We start from the raw sequence: 20591 nt of genomic DNA, 5'->3' as shown, positions 1-20591 counted from the left end.
AGAGTTGATTTAATCACATCAGCGATTCCTTATTTTAAACTAGCTGATGGCCCGGCGTTGTCCGGGTGTGTATTTGGATGGTGTTGGCTCCGCCCACTTTTTCTAACCCTAAAACACAAACACTCAATGACCTAGTTTGCAAGCTTTGCGGTCTTTGGCATCAATAATTTGCATTGAAATGAAACAAATCTGATTGGCTGTTTGTGGCTCCACCCCCTTTTCTGAATTTGAACCCCAGTCACCCAATGACCAACTGTACCAGGTTTGAGGCTTGTGCCACTAACAGTGCAAGAATGGCAGCAATTAAATATTCCCTTTGAAAATCAATAGGTGAATTTTGATTGGCTGTTATAGGCTCCACCCACTTTTCTGAATACTAATCCCAGTCATCCAGTGACCAACTGTGCAAAGTTTGAGAACCCTGCCATTAACAGTGTAAGAATGGCTGCAGTTTACATTTTCCCAGTGAAATTTGTATTTGTCTCCGACCCACTTTTTGGTTATGGGGATAAAAAGTATCCTATTCTTTATTCCAGGTAATGTACTATGTGTGTGCCAAATTTCATTCACATCCGTTCAGCCATTGTTGCGTGATTGAGTCACAAACATCCAAACTTTCACATTTATACTATTAGTGAGATGAATATACTGTATATGTATGTTTTCTATTAAACATTTCTCTCAGCTTTCATTTCCTCTGCAGCGGTCCCCGTCCTTGCTGGGCATCTATTTTCTATGCGATCCTTAGTGGCAGGCAGGTCACACCGTAAAGTACGCAGCTTGGCAGGAAATTGCACATTACAGAAAAAGGTGTTAATCATTTTGCTGACTGAGGGCCGATATGCTTCTAAATACATTTTAAAGCAAACCTGAACTGAAAATGAAAAGTCAAAATAAACACACACAGGTCATACTTACCTCCTGCATAGTCTACATATCAATCTCTTTCTCCTCTCCTGTTTTTCCACTGTGATCAATGGAATTCTCCGTTCTCCATGTTGAAAATGGCAACAACCCGGTAACAGCTCCCTGGTCAGCAGACTCAGCACACTGTTCAACTGTTATATCGCCCACTTGAGCCATAGGGAAACATGGACATTACCTTCCACATCAGATATCCTTTCAGTTATAACTGATATATAACTGACAGCAACTGATGTATTTCAGCTGTCACAAAATCTTGGCAAAACTGGAAGGAATCATTGTTAGAAAAAAAAGGTGAGCTTCTGAGAGGAACTGATGGTGAGGTAAGTATGTAATATTAATTTACTTGGTTCAGGTTCCCTTTAAAGCGGAAGTGAAAGTTCAAGTTCACTTACCTGGGGCTTCTCCATGCAGCCTTCCTGTCCCGCGCCGGTCCTCCACAATCCTCCATTCTCCCGCCGCCAGCTACTTTCGTTTCATTTATACCCGCGACTTGTAAGTCGATGGCGACTGGCGTCCATTTGAAAAGGGCGCCTGGAAAAAAGGGCGCCTGGTGTAGCTCATATATGCCAAATTCGGCTACAAAAAGGGCGCCTGGTGTAGCTCATATATGCCAAATTCGGCTAGTTTTAGTTTATAAAAAAGCTGTTATAGGCAACATTTGTTGGGCTATAAAAGGGCTCTAGAAATAGCTGAGAAAAGTGATTACTATGACCTAACTTCTTCCTACTCTCACACAGAACCCTCCCCTGATGGTGCCTAAACCTAACCATCCCCCTGGTGGTGGAGCCTAACCCTAAGACCCCCCTGGTGGTGCCTAACCCTAACTCCTCCCTGGTAGTGCCTAACCCTAACCACCCCCCTGGTGGAGGAGCCTAACCCTAAGACCCCCAGGTGGTGCCTAACCCTAAGATTCCCCTGATGGTGCCTAACTCTAACCCTCCTCTGATGGTGCATAACCCTAAGACCCCCCTAGTGATGCCTAACCCCAACTCCCCCCCCCCCCCCGTGGTGCCTAACCCTAAGACCCCTCCCTCCCCCTGGTGATTACTATGATGTAACTTCTCCATACTCTCACACATAACCCTCCCCTAACCCCAACCCCCCAGATGGTGCCTAACCCTATCCCCTCCCTGGTGGTGCCTAAACCTAAGTCCCCCCTGGTGGTGCCTAACACCTCCCTGGTGGTGCCTAAACCTAAGACCCCCCCCAACCCCCGGTGGTGCCTGACCCTAAGATTCCCCCCCCCCCTCCCCCCCCCCCCCCCCCCCAGTGATTACTATGAAATAATTCTTCCTACTCTCACACAGAACCCTACCCTGGTGGTGCCTAACCCTAACCCCTCTCTAGTGGTGTCTAACCCTAAGACTCCCCCCCCCCCCCCGCTTGTGATGCCTATGCCTAATCCTAACCTCCACTGCACCCCTGAATCAAAGATCTCAGCTATAAAAGGGCACCCTTTTGTAGCAGAATCAAAAAAACTTGTAGCCGAATAAAAAATATGGGCTACAAAGGGACGCCCTACTGTAGACGAATGTAAAAATATGGACTACAAAGGGATACTCTTTTCACCACCTTGCAGTCGAGATTTGCAGAAGTAACATTGATGTCTATGGAAGCGCCCTTTTCATACAGGCGACTCAGGCGCCCTTTTCAAGTGATCCCGACAACTGCGCCTGCGCACCCCAAGCCACACATAGCTTTGTTTTGCGTTCTAGCCCGCAATAGCGTCCTGCGCTAACAGCACAGGATGCTATAGCGGCCCAGGGTGCGCATGCGCAGTTGCCACTTTGACCGAACCGAAAGTAGCTGGCAGCGGGAGAATGGAGAATCGTGGAGGGCCGGTGTGGGACAGGGGCTGGCAGAAGCACGTTTTTTGTTTCTTTTTGTTTTTTTACTTTCAGTTCTGCTTTAAAGTGGATCCGAGATGAACTTTTACTCATTGCATAATTGTGTTCCTTTCCTATTGTTTATAGGGCATTCCTCAAGCCAAATACTTTTTTGTTTTAAAACTCTAATTCCCTATAAACTGAACAAGCCTCGCCCACAGGTTTTCAGAGAGCCTTGGCAGTAGCAAGGGCTCATGGGAGCTCAGTCTGGGCAGGAGGAGGGGGAGGTATTACTAGTCAGAGATTTCAGAGGCGGAAGGAGGGAGGAGGAGGGGGGATTAGGTTTTTTTTCAGAGGCTGAGTGCTGTGTGTAATGTTTACAAACAACATGGCTGCTGTCATTGTATCACAGGAAGAAATAATCCTATTCTATTGAAGCTGTTTTCAGCTAGATTTGCTGTGTAAACTATCTAAACTTTAGATAAGATATATAGACAAGTTACTTGTTATAGTTAGTTTTTCATCTCAGATCTGCTTTAAGGATGAAGTGTACTAAAAATAACTTAATGAATAAATTGCCTATTTTTTACAATATTAATTTATAGATTATTTGGTCAGTGTTTGTCCATTGTAAAATCTTTCCTCCCCTGATGTCCATTATGACATTTATAACAGCGGCAAACATCATTAGTACCGGCAGGTAATCTCTGTGGAATGTTTGTTGTTCTTAAACACAGTGATCTGAAACACCTGGGGCCATATGCAATTCACTATTTCACCTGAGTTTTCTACTAGGAGACAATTTTAATCTTCTAATTAAAATAACTTTCCAGCACTTTTCAACTAAAAAAGCACAAAAAAATAAAAGAAAAAGTACTATCAAAATTATTTTGAGTATTATCTTCTTTTTATGGTGGCTTAAAATGCATTTTTTTGACAAGTGTAAAAATATCTCCTAGGAGAAAATGTGAATTGCATATGGCCACCCGGTCTCCCAGAGTGCTGTGGGGCAGAATGCCGTGACATCATAGCCTAGGCTAAACATCATTGGGAGGATGGGGCAAAATAGCAATATACAGTAAAGCATTATACAAATACTAGCCGTCCCGCGTCGTAGCATACGCCGCATCTTCTATCTATCTAATAGAGTACGTGCCTCAACCTTGAAGCAAGAAGAATAAAGGTGGGTACACACATCAGATAAAAGTCTTTGGAAAAATGAAAGATCACAGACCAATTTTACCCCCTTCCATGTAGTATCAGAGCCACACCTACACAGTCTATTCTATTGAGCTGCACTCCCCATTAGATAGAAATATTTGCAAGATGCTGCACACAAAGTTGCTGTACACATTCAAAAGATCATTATCTGCAAAAGATCCGTTCCTGCAAAAGATCAGTACCTACAAAATACATTCATAGTCTATATTTCCATGCGGATTATTGTGGACATTTTTCCACATAAGGGCATAAGCATCCGCATACAATGAATTTTCGATGCTGGTCGAAAACACAAATATTTCTGAAGATTTTCGTGAAAATTCGCCAAAAAACGAAAACAGGATTTTCGATGCGAAAATGACTTAGGCGAAAATTCGCAAGGAACACTGCTACATGCTACATTAGCACTATCCAGGAGCGCCACAGGGAGGATTCCCAATGCCCCCTTTTTATACAACCGGAGGGACCGCGGGAACCACAGCGGCACCCCGGAGGGGGAGGCTAGGTGCCGCAGGCGACCCCAAGCGTGGCCAGCGCCAGGGAGAGCCGTCTGCACCCACCTCCCAATATTAAAAACAGGCACTTACCGTAACGTCCATTGCGTTCTGCTACATGCGCATTAATTTTCTCATGGAAAGCATTTTTTGCAGTTTGTATCCTTTGGAGGCAGGTGGTGGATGGCTTGCTCCGGTGGTGTGAGCCCTGGAGTGAGTTGTCTGCACCTGTCCTCCCCCCCCCCCTCTGGAGTGCTGTATGTGAGCCAGCCCTGAGCTCTAAAGCTCGGGGTGACCCATGCTTCACTCCTTTCTCATGTGGTGCCCCCAAGTTAATGCGCATGTAGCAGAACGCACCCCTCCGGGGTGTCGCTGTGGTTCCCAGGCAGTGAGAGAGCCTAGGACCCTGTGGTCCCCCCGGTTGTATAAAAGGGGGGCATTGGGAATCCTCCCCGTGGCGCTCCTGGATAGTGCTTGCGAATTTTCACCTCGAAAATCCCGTTTTCGTTTTTTGGCGAATTTTCACGAAAATCTTCAGAAATATTTGCGTTTTCGACCAGCATCGAAAATTCATTGTATGCGGATGCTTATGCCCTTATGCGGAAAAATGTCCACAATAATCCGCATGGAAATTCAATCTATGCGGACGTTTATACCGAAAATTGCCCGCAATAATGCGCAAGAAACTTCTCTGAATGCGGGCGCTAATGCCCTTATGTGGAAAATGTCCGCAATCATACGCAAGTAATGCGAAAATGACTGGCCTTAGGCGAAAATTAACGTGAAAAAATTAGATGGAAAATTTGCCTGTCAAAACGAAATTAGGCGAAAATTCGGTAAAAATTTATCGAAACAAATTTTTGCATTTTCGCTCATCACTGGCATGTAGCAGGGCGACCGCTTTGCAGTATTGGTTTTTTGACCCTGCATAGTTTGGCATGCAAAAGCAAATGCATATTTGCATGAGCATTGCCTCATGAATAGCCAATTAGGCCAGATTTGCAAAGCCAGACTTGCTAGGGTAGGCCTCTTTTCCACGGACAGTTGATAGGCAGTAACATGCCTCTCAAACTCTTACAACTGCTCACTACTGCCTGGTAACAGCTTGCTGCTGCCTGGAAACTGCTTGTTGCTGCCTGGTATCTGCTCACTGCTGCCTGGTAACTGCTCGCTGCTGCCTGGTAACTGCTTGCTGCTGCCTGGTAACTGCTTGCTGCTGCCTGGTAACTGCTTGCTGCTGCCTGGTAACTGCTTGCTGCTGCCTGGTAACTGCTTGCTGCTGCCTGGTAACTGCTTACTGCTGCCTGGTAACTGCTTGCTGAGCACACAGCTCAACAGTCCATGGAAAAGAAGCCTAAAACTTGGTGATTGAGCACGCATACATTTTCTCATGCAAAGTACTTCTTCTTCTTGCTCGAAGGTTGAGGCACTTACTCTATTATATATATAGATAAGAAGTGTTTCTGATGCTGAAACCAGGAAAATTACTTTATAAGTAGGTATCCTGAATAATTTACTGCATTCATGTCACTACAGGGCCTCTTTAAGTCTGACCAACACTTATCATGAAACAATATTAGGGGGAAAGTTGGGGGGTGCTCCATCTACCAACCTCTGTCCTGTTGGAAGTGTTCGGAATCCTATCAGGGACGTACGCGTTTGTTGTATCATCGACATCTGTTGCACCGGTATGGCTGGGAGCTAAAGTTAAACAAAAGAACAAGATAGTTGCGTTTAATCACTATCTATAGAATGCATATGATTTATATGAACAATAACCTAGCCTCAGCTGGACATGATTTTGTGTTTAGAATACTCATTACTTTTTCTGAGCAAGACAGTACTTTGTATGGTTCTGATCCAGTTCTGAAACATGCCTGAAGAAGAAACTTAAAGTTTTCGAAAGCTTGCAAAGAAATATTGTACAAATAGGCCCGGTTCACATTAGCGTTCGCTATCCGGATTTTCCGGATCTGATCCGGACCGCATACTGTACAAACGGAACGTACGTTCCGCATAGCAATGTAAAGTCTATGCGGACGTTCACACGCGTCTGTTCCGTACAGTACGGAGCCGGATCGGAGCCGGACTCCGGACTCTTTTCCAACATGCGCTATTTTCTGGGTCCGGCTCTCCGGCCCACGCACCCGGACCGGAGCAGGACCTGAGCCTGACAGCACCATCAGGAACACAGAAACCAATGGGGAACGGAAGGCACAGAACACACTGCCTACAAAAACCTGACGTTCTACCCCACTTCCTAGGCGTATCCAAGCGGCCATTTCGGATGGGGACACATGGGCCAAGCATGTCTGGAGTGGAGCAGCAGTGACAGACGTGCTGGAGCTGTTTGGCAGTATGTCGGGAGGTGGAGGTGAGGCCTACAGCGGAGGAACCTGATTCTACACGTGCACCTTCTGCTGACCCCAACATTTTTTTTTTAAATTTCGCTATTTTTTGCCCACGGATCCGGATGGCAGCCTGATGCATGCCTGATACAAACAGACCGGATCCGGATCGGAACCGTACGGTTCTGATCAGGATCAGGTCAGGATCCGATCAGGATCCGGTCCGTTTACTTGCCAAAACGCAAGTGTGAATGGGGCCTTAAAGAAAATCTGTATTGAAAAAACCTCCCCTAGGCGGTACTCACCTCGGGTGGGGGAAGCCTCTGGATCCTATCAAGGCTTCCCCTGTCCTCCTCGGTCCCACAGTGGCGGCGAAAATCCTCCTGGAGCGGCAGCGATGTAAATATTTACCTCTTTGGATCCAGCGCAGATGCAGTATCCGCTCTCAGCACGGAGATAGGCGGAAATAGTCTCCTGCACCTGGGCAGTAGAGTGGACCCGACAGAGATCGGCTATTTCCGCCTATCTCCGTCAGAAGAGCCGCAACAGCGCCCCCGCTGGAGCTAGAAAAGGTAAATATTGCACAGCCCGACAATTGTCGCCTGTGCATTGGGCTGCAGTGAGACCGCCGTGGGACACAGGAGGAGGAGGGAAGCCTCAATAGAGTCCAGAGGCTTCCCTCACCCGAGGTGATTAACCCCCAGGGAAACTTTTTTTCAGTACAGGTTTTCTTTAAAGGTATCACCTAAAAAAAACTTTTTAATTTAACTGAAATGATGGTAATGCCCAGACAATTGCATGCAATGGTAATTCACTTACTCTAGCCAACAGACAGCTTAGCGTATTGCCGCTCATTGTTATTGATTTATACGCACCATCATTTCTATCGTGGCCCTGTACAAATAAATATGGGGACTTTCATTCTGTACGTTTACTGGCTAAACAGAGGCCTTCGACACCATGAATCACAACATAAGATTCTGTTTTGTCAACCTCAGCTAGATGTTTAAGGGCCCATTCCCACCAGGGCCGGGCCGAGACAGAAGCGAGAGAGGCTCCAGCCTCAGGGCGCAGTGTAGGAGGGGCGCACAACTCACTCAGCTATCATTCCCCTATTGTGTTTGAAGCAGAGAGAAATCAGAGAAGGGGATACTTGGCAGTGGCTGCAAGCCAGATAACTAGAGATTAAGGTGTTGGGGGATTGGGGCACCTTAGTCTAATAGCAATCAGTGTGTGACGGCTGGGGTGGGAGGGACGGAGGGGCGCACTTTGGTGTCTCATCCTTGTGTGCTGGAGGACCGTGTCCCAGCTCTGATTCACACTTGCAAACGCAAAACTGTTAGCCCTAGGGTTTTACGTTGGTGGTTTTTACACGATTAACGTGTGTAAAAATCACTGTTGCGATCTTTGAGCGATCACGATTAGTGCGTTTTTAGCATTGTAACCGCAATCGCTCTAAAATTGCAATAAAATGCTGCATGTAGCGTTTGGCAATCACCGCTAATCACAAATAACCGGTGATCGTGCCAATGAGATCACTACCATTTAGTTAACAATGCGCTGGCGCTTTAAAAAGGGGAAAACAGATCTGGGAAAGCATTTGAGTTAATAGCCGGGTTTTAAATAAACAGTTATCTAGATGATCAGATGAGGAGACGTACCTTCTGTGGGGCTGGGGAACCAGGTAGTGAGTGCGGGTTTGCTGGTCTCTGGTGCTGTTAAATAAATTGCATAGCACAGGTTATAATGTGTAAAATTGAGACTAATTCCTTAAAGAGGAACTCCAGTGAAAATAATGTAATAAAAAAGTGCTTTGTTTTTATAATAATTATGTATAAATGATTTAGTCAGTGTTTGCCCATTGTAAAATCTTTCCTCTCCCTGATTTACATTCCTACATTTATCACATGGTGACATTTTTACTGCTGCCAGGTGATGTCAGTGGAAGGAGATGCTGCTTGCTTTTTTGGCAGTTGGAAACAGCTGTAAACAGCTATTTCCCACAATGCAGCGAGGCAGGAAACTGCCAGGACCATGGTCCTCACGGTTTCCTGTGGGAGGGGTTTCACCACAATATCAGCCATACAGAGCCCCCTGATGATCACTTTGTGAAAAGGAATAGATTTCTCATGGGAAAGGGGGTATCAGCTACTGATTGGGATGAAGCTCGTCCATGACCACCGCGCTGGATTGCTCTGGCCCTGGTGGGCTGATTTTCATATTTTTTTTTCTAAAACACGCAGCTAGCGCTTTGCTAGCTGCGTGTTTATACCGCTCGCCGCCGATGCGCCGCTACCCGCTGCATAACAGGGTCCCCCCCCCCCCGAGACCCCGTGCGCAGCGCTAAGGGGTGGATCTGGACTCCCTCCGACGCCATGATGTCGATGACATCATCCCGATCGTCACCATGGCGACGGGGGAAGCCAAAAAGGAAATCCCGTACTGAACGGGATTTCCTGTTTGCTCTGATCGCCGGAGGCGATCGGAAGAGGCGGGGGGATGCTGCTGCACAGCGGCTATCATGTAGCTAGCGCTAGGCTAGCTACATGATTAAAAAAAAAAATTAAAAATTAAATGTGCTGCGCCGCCGCCCTGCCCGTTCTACTAGAATGCCAGGGTAGTTAACCACTTCAGGTTCCAGGGTTTTTACCCCTTAATGTTCCTGACAATTTTGGTACATCAGCTGTGTCACTACTGATACAGCAATAACTTTGTATTACTTATGCCAACAAAGTGATACGTATATTGATTGTTTTTTAGGACAATCTAGGCTTCCTTTGGGTAATAAATTTTTTTCAAGTATTTTTTAATTTCACAGGTATTTTTATTGGAAAATAAAGGCGTAAATGCAAAAATTACACATTTTTTCATGTTTCCCCCTTCCTAATTTTTACACAGTTTTAAAACACTTTAAAAATGGGGATACTTAATACTGGTTTGGTGACGTCCCACAAGTTAAAAAGATCTTCACTGTGATAGTTGTTCCCATAACCTTATTTTTTATTACCAAAGGTTGTCATTTTATACACTGTGGGCACCTAAACATATACACAAGTTTTAAAATTACTGATATTCTGCTATCAGTATTAGCCAGTGCCCAGTAGAAGAATATTGTTAATTGTATCAATATTTTACAAGTGGCTTGCACCCAAATTTCAGCCTACGCCCTTTAAAGGGAACCTAAACCGAGAAGGATGTGGATTTTTCCTTTTAAAATAATACCAGTTGCCTGACTCTCCTGATCCTGCCTGACTCTCCTGATCCTGTGTCTCTAATACTTTTAGCCAAGGCCCCTCAACAAGTATTGCAGCAGATCAGGTGCTCTGACTGAAGTCACACCGGATTAGCTACATGCTTTTTTCAGGTGTGTGATTCAGCCACTACTGCACCAATGAGATCAGCAGGACTGCCAGGCAACTGGTATTGTTTAAAAGGAAATACCCATATCCCTCTCAGTTAAGGTTCCCTTTAACTACTTGCCGACTGCTCCACGCCAATTGGCGTGAGCAGTGCGGAAGCCCCAGGACCGCTCCAAGCCGATTGGCGTGAACGGTCTTCTATGGGGCTAGCAGGAGATCGCATGCATGCTGCGCACGCATCCCCTGCTTGGGGGGGCGGAGCTCCGCCCCGCCTTCAGTCGCCACTCGGGAGACTGTTAAATGGCGGTTTCGCAGTCTAATTATTTTGTACAGCGCTGTGATCTGCAGCATTGCTCTACTGAGGACAGCCGTGTAACACGGCTATCCCTCTGGCCCACAGGAGAGCGATCGACTGGCTCTCATAGGCTGAAGCGTGATTGGCTGGCTGGAGGGAGGGAGGGAGGGGAAAGTATTAAAAAAAATAATACAAAAATACTGTATAATACTTAAATATTTATAAAAATAAAAAATTAACAATGTGGGGGCGATCAGACCCCACCAAAAGAGAGCTCTGTTGGTGGGGGGAAAAGAGAGGAGGGATCACTTGTGTGCTGTGTTGTGCGGCCCTGCAGCTTGGCCTTAAAGCTGCAGTGGCCCAATTAAGTAAAAATGGCCTGGTCTTTAGAGGGGTTTAACACCGCGGTCCTCAAGTGGTTAAGACCCATTCAGGGTGTACCAAGGTTTTTAAATATATTCAATATTTATTGAAAGAGAAAAATGTTCATACAGAAAGGAAAATACAACAGCAAACATTAGAACGTCGAGGCAAATCACAAGCGCATGATAAAAACACGACAATGGTGCAAAGAGTAAATAAACAGTGGGTCACAATCAGAAGTCAGACTAAGCCCCAGCTAAGATATATTCAAAATATATAAAAATAAAGCTAGCCAAAACCCGCAGTCATGAACCGGCTAAAGTCCTAAACAATGGCTATCTGCCCCTTCCGTTAAATCAAACAAAAAAATCAAAAACTAAAGTAGAAGAAAAAGGAAAGGAAAGAAAGAGAGGAAAGAAAAAGAAAAACAAGAAAAGGGAGGCGAATGAGTTTTTGTTGCCCAACATTCAGCCAAAGTTCAAATGATAAGGGATAAACAGGGAGGTCCTCACCTTCATGTACTGTCACCTGTGTTTCATGTGTCTGGTCATTGAACCATCCATGAATCTCCACTCTGCAGCAATACACTCCGGCATCCTCCTTGGCTAGATTCCTGATGGTCAGAGACACATTTCTCCTTTCTATATTCCCCAGTAGCTGGTATCTGTCAGACTTTCTCTTGGTTACTTTGTGGCCATCTGTCCGGATGATCTCTTCATTACACCAGGAGTTTGGACAGCTGCCTCGTCCCCAGCACATGGTGGTTACCCAGTCATCTGCAGGATATGTACAGGGTAATGTCACCGCACCTCCTGCCCATCCAGTCACATCAGCTGATGCCAGAACACCTGCAAATGACAAATACTAATGACCTGGGGCATGATCATACAGAAGTGCCCACTGCCTAATCCTTTTTGCTCGTATCCTGTAGGAGGCACTGTCAGAAGGTATACTGGGGTTACTGAGGGCCCCAGCTAGTTCTCTTTCCAGAGCTCCATGTTTTGTAAAACTGTCCATGGGTAGGATGGGAGGGCCCGAAAAACACCCCAGAAACTTTATTAAAGAGGAACTTCAGCCTAAACAAACATACTGTCATTAAGTTACATTAGTTATGTTAATTAAAATAGATAATATAATCGCGTAATATTGGGTAATCGGGTAATATAATCGCGTACCCACCCTGTTTTAAAAGAACAGGACAATGTTTGATCCCATGAGGGCAGCCATCTGTTTGGTTGAAAGGAGGTGACAGGGAGCATGAAACACAGTTCCAGCTGTCCTGTGTCCTGATCACCCCTCCCAGTTGCTAGGCAACATGAATAACAACATAGGAAATCCCATCATGCTTTGCACAGCATCAGGGAAAAAAGTCTGGGCAGTTTTCTTTGATGGGTGGAGCTTAGCTAAAAATGCAGCTAAAAATGAGGCTTTGGTAAGAAAAACAAAGTTCTGATGCTGTGAAACTGTTAAAGAAACACCAAGCCTTTTCAGTTCTGCTCAGTAGATTTTTAGCCCGGAGGTTCACTTTAAGGTTATTCGCCTTCCGCACAGGGCCAAAATAACAAAACAAGGAAAACAAAAAGGCAATGTGTGTGTGTGTATTTGTGTGTGTGTGTGTGGGCACGCGCACATGTGATGGGGGCGGGTCAGTAGAATGAGGCCACTCACACACAGCTTTTTTTCCTCTCTGCATGAGTGCTTTGTTCCACTGGGCATGTGCAAACTTTACTCATGCACCCCCAGTCCAGGGGCACTTGTCCACAGTCGCTGGCACCCGGATGATTCCTAATTGCTGACTCAATTAGGTTTTAAAGTGGACTCTATACACTTGCACAGGATACAAGGAAAACATAGAGAAATGCACCCTGTATGTATTTAAAGAATTTAGCCTGTGTAATTCCCCCTCATTTGTGTCTAATCACTAGTTGTAATTTGACCCCCCCCCCCCCCCCCCGTGTCACATGACTGCCTATGGCAGATAAGCAGAGAAGCCCATTTGGAAGCACAAGCTGTAAACAATATGTCTGCTTCCATCAATCAGGAAGTAGAAACTGTGCAAATTTATTTTAGGATTTTTATCCGCTGTAAGGCTCCCTGCACACTGCAAATCCGTTTTCCGATTCCGATTCCGTTTCCGATTCCGATTCCGATTCCGTTTCCGATTTTCCTTGAATACATTCAACAGAAAAACGGATCAAAAAACGCAGCATGCAGTTAAGATTAAAAATCGGAATCGGAATCGGATGTAAAAACAGATTAAAAAGCGGAATCGGAATCTGAAATGCATGCAGTGTGCAAGAGGCCTAACTAAGAAATTTTTTTTGTATAAAGGTTATTATGCTGTTGCGTATCTTTTACAGCAGAGAGGAGTTCTGAGTTCAGGTCCACTTTATGGGCCCTGTGATTGGACATTGAGCTATATGAGGGTCCAGGAAGCCTCTGGACCATCCACAGGCTCCCCACTACTGACAAAAGTTTTTTTTTTTTCATTATTGATGAACCAGTCATCGGCAATCAAGCAAATAACAACCATGAAGTGATTGGCTGTTGTGGATCGCTATGTTTTGCACTTTATCATCTGACATCTGCAGGAGACACTAAGTGGTGTTTATGAAAAAAAAAATCCCCTTACATGTCACAACCTCAGCACGATGTTCTTCTCGACAGCGTCTAAGAAACAACTGACGGAAAAACAATTCTCCTAAAGAGGAAGTCTTTGGGCGCCCTGTTCCTCTTTTTAGTTTTAAAATGTCCGAAAGCATCCAGCAACAAAAACTCTTCTATTAACCCGAAACACAGCCTTCATTGTGAATATTTAAAAACAGGGCTATACACAGTACCATATAAGACAGGGATGGAAACAAATGTAGAAAAAAGTGGAAAACATGAACCCCGTATAACACTTTTGTGCAAAATGTAGGAATCTCTCTTGGTTTTGTTGACTCAGAGATAGTGGGCAAAAAAAAAATGAATGAAGACAAAAGTAGGCTAGATGACCTCTTACTTAGTTTCCTGACACTGCTCATTGCCCTCGGGGTCCCCTCCCATTCCCCATCCCCGGTCATCTTCATGTTCGACCGGCGGCATGTGACCGGCGGCATGTGCGGCTATGGGTGCCACAGCGCCGTGCCTGCCCCTGTACTGTGCCGCCATTGATGCCTTCCCTTGCGCTGCCACTGATGTCTCCTTGTTACCACTACTTCACTCATTCCTCAGATCAGTGGGAACTGGCTTCATTGGTAAGCAGATGCTGCCTGTATTTAGTGTGTGGCTGTACAAGCCAATTTTTCTACATATATATATAGTCGGGTACGGCCCTTTGTATGGTGAAGTGTCAAAACACAGTCCTTTTTACCGGGCGATCCACCTCACGCACTTTAACATGTATTGCTTTAGAAAAGGACTTATAAAAAAAGAGCTGAAATGCAATCTTGTAGTACAAAAAATTTTTTTAGAAAACTTTATTGACACATATAGCAAAAATGTTAACAAAGGTTCTTTAAGTTCACAGAGTCAGTCTTCATACAATCAGTGGTATATCAAAAACCAATATCTAAAACTGACAAAAAACTGTGGTCTGGTTTGGCTTGATGAATGGTTGTAACCTTTAAACGCGTGCGTTTAGAGGCAACGACACATGTTAGTTTCCGGCTTTTTAAATTATGTGCCTTTCATCAGGCCGTAATACAAAATTCTAAAAAGTAAACAAAAAAAAGGTATATTAAAATCACAAATGTAATCAAGCACAACAAAAAAGAAAGATCTCATTCCCAGAAAAAAGAAGCCTTACAATGGAAATTGTGAAGCTGTTTAAATTGATGATATTAAACACAGTGACAAACTTACCCACCTTAGTATATCCCCTTTCTAGCCACCATTTGAAGGCAGTAGGGTTAAGGCCTGGAGCAAAATCTGGGTTACAGAAAATCTTGGTCATTAGACATGTCTTGGATTCAGGGGTGTATCTGGGTAATATAGAGCCTATGGCAAACACTGAAATTGTGCCCCCCCATCCCCTCTGAAAGCAACATCGTTTCGCTTCTCTCATGTACATGTGTTATGAATGACCAGGGCCGGATTTACCATAAGGCACTGTAGGCGTGTGCCTACAGGCGCCTGATGATGGTAAGGCGGCTTACTCCACTCCCCAAGTGGCTTCCTTCCTATCTTGCCTATGCAAAGTCCTGAGCGGAGTGTAAATGAGAGGTTGCTCACCTGGGTCTCAGCATTCCACTGATTAGATCTCCCTTCAGTCAGGGGCACCTCTAGCTACCTAGTACTTGGGGCACCTTTAGCTACTTAATACTGAGGATAATGCTGGCTATCTAATACTAAGGGGCACCTGTAGCTACCTATGATGGGCAAGTGACCTAAGGAGGAAGTGACACTTGTGGTGCAGTTCGGCAGAGGTTTGTAGGTTAATGAGGGGGGGGGGGGGCAAAGTCAAGGGTGCCCGGACATCTGTGCCTATAGGCTCCTATGATGTAAATCCAGGCCTGTGAATGACTGTGTTTTTTTGCTCAAGGTATTGCTGAAGTTACTTTCTGGGAAATGTCTTCTTACTCCCTCTTTGTCCTCTGTTCTAACACTAAGATAAGTGCTCCCTACATAGTTAAGTAGCCATGTTCCCCAGATAACAGTAAGAATCTGATTGGAGGTCTGAGTGATGGGGAGGCATGAGGGGCAGGCATGGCGCCCATGGTGCTGTGGCGCCCATGGCATGAGCCCTGCCTGCACCCCTCTAGATACGCCTCTGCTTGGATTGAAATTGTAAAGAGAGTCTGAATTTCAAGCATATAAGCATGGCATGTTTGGTAAACGGGGAGGCGGTTTTGGGTTGTTGTTGAGGTTCTAAGGAGCTCCACATTAAAGCCCTCGATGAAATTGGATCAATAAGGCCTGACTCCAATTGGACCCAAAGGAGAGCTAATGAGTATGCAATGATCAACGCTAGTTGGGCTAGTTATAAGATTACTTTTTAACCCTTAAAAATCCTTTTGAGAAGTCAGGGGTCGTCTTATATGCCGGGTGTCATTGATGCCGGGTGAAACACCCTATCCTGTTACCACCTCTCAGATATCGCTGCTGAGGACTGTAGTGAAGCGGCGCAGGCACACATGTGCGAGATCGGAGAGGCAGAGTGTGATGATTTGCTCAGCTGCCTGTGCAGGCAGGCAGCCTTTTGACCATTGTGTAGGTTTGCATGCTGCAGGACTCTGGAAAGAAGAGCTTCTGTCAGTTTTGCAGCTTGTGCTTGCAGAAGAATTTGCATACGTTGTCATGCAAATTGCCTGGCCACATTCATTGGAGGCGTGTACTATAAGTACTATGTCTTTCCCACAATGCTTCGCTGTTCATAAGGATTTCGTCCTATGTAACACTCCTGGTGGGGTGTCAGCCTTACTCTCTGTTTGAAGATCAGCTTAGAGTAATTCCTGGAAACTGTGCTAGGCAGATTTCCCTAGTGCAGTTAGGATTGTTTATCTGTTTTGTTTGTCTGTTGCGATTGTCCTGTCCCAGCGGTGGTCAATAGGAAGTCGTTCTAATCTCTGTTCTTGGAGCATAGCTGGTGCAGCGGTTGCTACCAGCTATCTCTTCTGTTCTGCCTCTCTGGATCGCGCTAGCCACTTTTCACTAACGCTGTGGATCCTTCTGTTCTGTCTCCTGGGATCGCGCTAGCCACTTTTCGCTAGTGCTGTGGATCCTTCTGTTCTGCTACTCTGTACCTGGATCGCGCTGGCCACTTTTCGCTAGTGCTGTGGATCCTATCTCTCGCTTGTCCCTGTTTTCGTGTGTCTGTCTTGTCTGCTACGACCACTTGCTGGAGGCTCGGTGAGGTAACCGTTAAGCAAGCATTCGCGTCCTCTGTTTCATGTTTGTCTGTCGATGGTTAGTTAGGCGTGCTTGTCTCTATTGTGCTTATCACGTGGAGACCGCGCATAACCGCGTGCACTGTTGCGAATGAGTGCGGTGTTCGCGGTTAGCTAGCGTTTGTCATTTTCCGCATCTTCTCATTGTATTATTTGCTGTGCCTTTGCTACCCTCGTATTCTATTCTGATCTGCCTTGTGTCACGTCTGGCGATCGCACCCCTCGCGATCGCGTTCCTATTTCATATCTGCTGTTGTGTGTGCGCGGTCACGGGGTGGCGACTGGATTGGCGCACACACATACAACCTGTCCCTTTGCTCGTTCTCATTCACATTCGCCTCTCTTGCGATTGCGTTCTGCGCTTCGTACAATTCCTGTCTGGCATTTGTGGAGGTACAGAGGATTGGTTCCTCTGCACTCCCCAGCGCCATCTGCCGACAGGAATTTCCCTTTACAGGTGCGTAGCACCTTTTGCTGGGTGCCTGCAATTACACGCTTGTGGAGGATTTCCGCCGTGTCAGCGCACGCGTTGTGCGCTGATCACAGAGAAAGTTCCACAATCGTTACACAGAGAAGGAGGTAAATAGGATAGAAGGGCAGGCCAGAGGGGTGAAAGAGGCGTCTTTTAAGGGTACAGCGCAATATATTCTTCCATACCGCTCTTATAAACAGTTTGACAAGGAGAGCTGACCAATCCACTTAGGGAGAGGGAAAGTTAACCCAACCAATAACCTGTATACTGTTATATACTGGTTACCACATACAGTACAGCACCAGTATCTGTTCATACATAGCACCAGTATATAATTTTTCTTTCATTTTTAGTTGGTGTGCGTTGGAAGAGGGGTAGTCTTATATGGCGAGTATATCCAAAACACTATATTTTAACTGGAAAAGTTAGGGGGTCGTCTTATACACCCAGCCGTCTTGTACGCTGGAATATATATTTAACTAGCTGATGACCCGGTGTTGCGTGGGTATGTATTTGGCTGGTGTTAGCTCCATCCACTTTTCCTCACCCTAACACAAAAACACTCAATGACCAAATTTGTGAGCTGTGGGGTCTTTGGCATCAATAATTTGTATATTCCCATAGAAATTAAACAAATCAGATTGGCTGTTTGTGGCTCTGCCCCTCCAACTGTATCAGGTTTGAGACATCTGCTATTAACAGTGTAAAAATAGCAGCAATTTAAATATTCTTCTTGAAAATCAACAACTGGATTTTGATTGGCTATTATAGGCTCCACCCACTTCCCTGAATATTAATCAGTCACCCAGTGATCATCTGGGCAAAGTTTGAGAACCCTGCCATTTACAGTGTAAGAATGGCTGCAGTTTATATTTTCCCAGTAAAATTTGTTTTTGGCTCCATCCACTTTTTGTAACCTGGACACACAGTCACTCAATGACCAATTTTGTGAGCTTTGGGGTCCTTGACATCAATTATTTGTATTTTCCCAGTGAAATGAAACAAATCTGAATGGCTGTGGCTCCGCCCCTTTTCTGAATTTGAACCCCAGTGATCCAATGACCAACTGAACCAGGTTTGAGGCTTGTGCCATTAACAGTGCAAGAATGGCAGCAATTTTAATATCCCCCTTGAAAAACAACAGGTGAATTTTGATTAGCTTTTTCAGGCTAAACTCACTTTTCTGAATATTAATCCCAGTCACCCAGTAACCAACTGTGAAAAGTTTGAGAACCCTGCCATTAACAGTGAAGAAGGGCTGCAGTTTACATTTTCCCAGGAAAATCTGTTTTTGACTCCACCCACTTTTTGACACACAATGACCAAGTTTTGAGCTTTTGGGTTCCTGGCATCTATATTCCCTTTGAAAATCAGTAGGTGAATTCTGATTGGCTGTTTTTGGCTCCACCTACTTTTTTTAGATATTAATCCCAGTCACCCAGTGACCAACTGTGTAAAGTTTGAGAATTCTGCCATTAACAGAGTAAGAATGTCTGCAATTTATATTTTTCCATAGTTAGTTGTTTTTGGCTCCGCCCACTGTTTCTAACCTTGACATACAGTCACTCAATGACCAAGTTTATGAGCTTTGGGATCCTTGGCATCAATAAGTTGCAATTTCCCACTGAAATTAAACTAATCTGATTGAGTGTTTGTGGCCCGCCCCCTTTTCAGAATTTAAAATCTAGTCTCCCAGTAACTGACTGTACCAGATTTGAGGCCTCTGCCATTAAGAGTGTATGAAGGGCAGTAATGTATATAATCCCCTTGAAAATCAATCAATCCCAGTCACCCAGTGACCAACTGTGACAAGCTTGGGAACCCTGCCATTAACAGTGTAATGGTTGCAGTTTATATTTTCCCATGTAAAAAATGTAGTTGTTGGCGCCACCCACTTTTTCTAACCTTGACATACAATCACTCAATTACCAAGTTTATGGGCTTTTGGGTCCTTGGTATCAATAATTTGTATATTCCCATTGAAATTAAACATATCTGATTGGCTGTTTGTGGCTCTGCCTCCTTTTTGAATTTGAACCCAGTGACCAACTGTACCAGGTTTGAGGCACCTGCTATTAACAGTGTAAGAATGTCAGCAATTTAAATATTCCCCTTGAAAATCAACAGGTGAATTTTGATTAAAGCCATTAAGAATTACTGCAGTTTATATTTTACTAGTGAAATTTGTTTTTGGCTTCGCCCACTTTTTGTAAACTGAACACACAGTCACTCAATGACCAAGTGTAACGATTGGTGTAACACAGAGAGGGTCTGATTACCGGTGAACTGCAGTATCACCGAGAATACAGAATATACCCGATTATTGGTGATCTACAGTATCACCGATAATCAGATATATCTACTAACCTCTGGACACCTGATAGAACAAGTGAGTGTTTAGATGCAACAGTATACTTTGAGTACTTCTCCAGAAGTATGTTCCTTCCTCTGGCCTAGACTCTCCAGGGGGGAGGAGCTAGGCTGAGGGGAGGAAGGACAGAGCGAAAGTGACACCCGAGGGAGAGGGTGTCACTAACAGGTCTGGGAACTGCCTCTAACAGTAAGGCCAGTTCTCGGGGTCGGCAAGCCAGGTCGTTAACACACAGACAGATAAGGTACAGATTCAGGAGGCAAGTACAGAATCCAATAAACAGACAGGGTTTGGCAACGGAGTATCAGAATAGCACAGTACAGAATCAGGAGGCCAATACAGAGTCCAGGAACGAGCAGAGATTGGCAACAGGGTAACAGAAATAGCGAGGTACAGAATCAGAGTTCAGAGGAATGGTCAGACAGGCAGAAGGTCATAACAAATAATACAGTTTAATATTCCTAATGCTAAGGTGTGAGTTCCTTGATCGTCAACACCTTTGGAAACTATGCTAGAACACAGATACAGACAAGGTCTGAGTGCTACCACGTAGTAATCGCAACGGCAGACAACCAGAGAATGACCAGCACCCAGTATATATAGCAAAGCGCTCTCCAGCGCCTCCCCTAAGTGCTGGATCAATGGCAGGTGGTGAAAATGTCAGCTGACCCACCTGGTCAGCTGACCCTTTTCTGGCTGTCATATAAGCTCTGCCTCTCAGCGCACGCGCGCGTCCTTCTGAACCTGTGTGGACTAGCAGTCCCAGCCACACCAGACATGTCTTGCAATGTGACCACTGATTCAGGCGCGGGGACCGCCGCCCCGCTCTCTAAGCGAGCAGCAGCCGCAATGCCATCTGCTTTGCCATGCGTACAATCCGCTGCATCCAACGCAGACTCCACCGCTCTGCCCATGCGGCATGCGGCGGTTTCTTCGCGTTGTGCCGCCATGTTAGACGCGGAAACAGCCGCCTCACTCTGAGCCCTTGCGGCGGCTTTTCCGCGTTTCCTCACACCAAGTTTGTGAGCTTTCAGGTTCCTGGCAT

At 45.3% G+C, this 20591-nt stretch overlaps 1 protein-coding gene across 2 annotated transcripts in view; it reads right to left on the bottom strand.

The window, feature by feature from the left end:
* LOC137561725 (hepatitis A virus cellular receptor 1 homolog) overlaps positions 1-20591 on the bottom strand; it is a 50705-nt gene that overhangs the window by 12022 nt on the left and 18092 nt on the right. The window contains exons 2-4 of one of the 2 annotated variants that reach the window (XM_068273063.1): positions 11346-11681; positions 8478-8531; positions 6081-6169 (exon numbers count right to left, since the gene is read on the bottom strand). In XM_068273063.1, coding sequence (XP_068129164.1) covers positions 6081-6169; positions 8478-8531; positions 11346-11681 — 479 coding nt within the window. The remainder of the gene's footprint in view (positions 1-6080; positions 6170-8477; positions 8532-11345; positions 11682-20591) is intronic. The other variant, XM_068273064.1, reaches the window with a different exon arrangement.

This window comes from Hyperolius riggenbachi, chromosome 3 (assembly GCF_040937935.1).
Source record: "Hyperolius riggenbachi isolate aHypRig1 chromosome 3, aHypRig1.pri, whole genome shotgun sequence".
NCBI classification, from domain to species: Eukaryota; Metazoa; Chordata; class Amphibia; order Anura; family Hyperoliidae; genus Hyperolius; species Hyperolius riggenbachi.
Note: the sequence above shows the minus strand (reverse complement) of the source record. Positions and strands in the feature narration are given on the sequence as shown.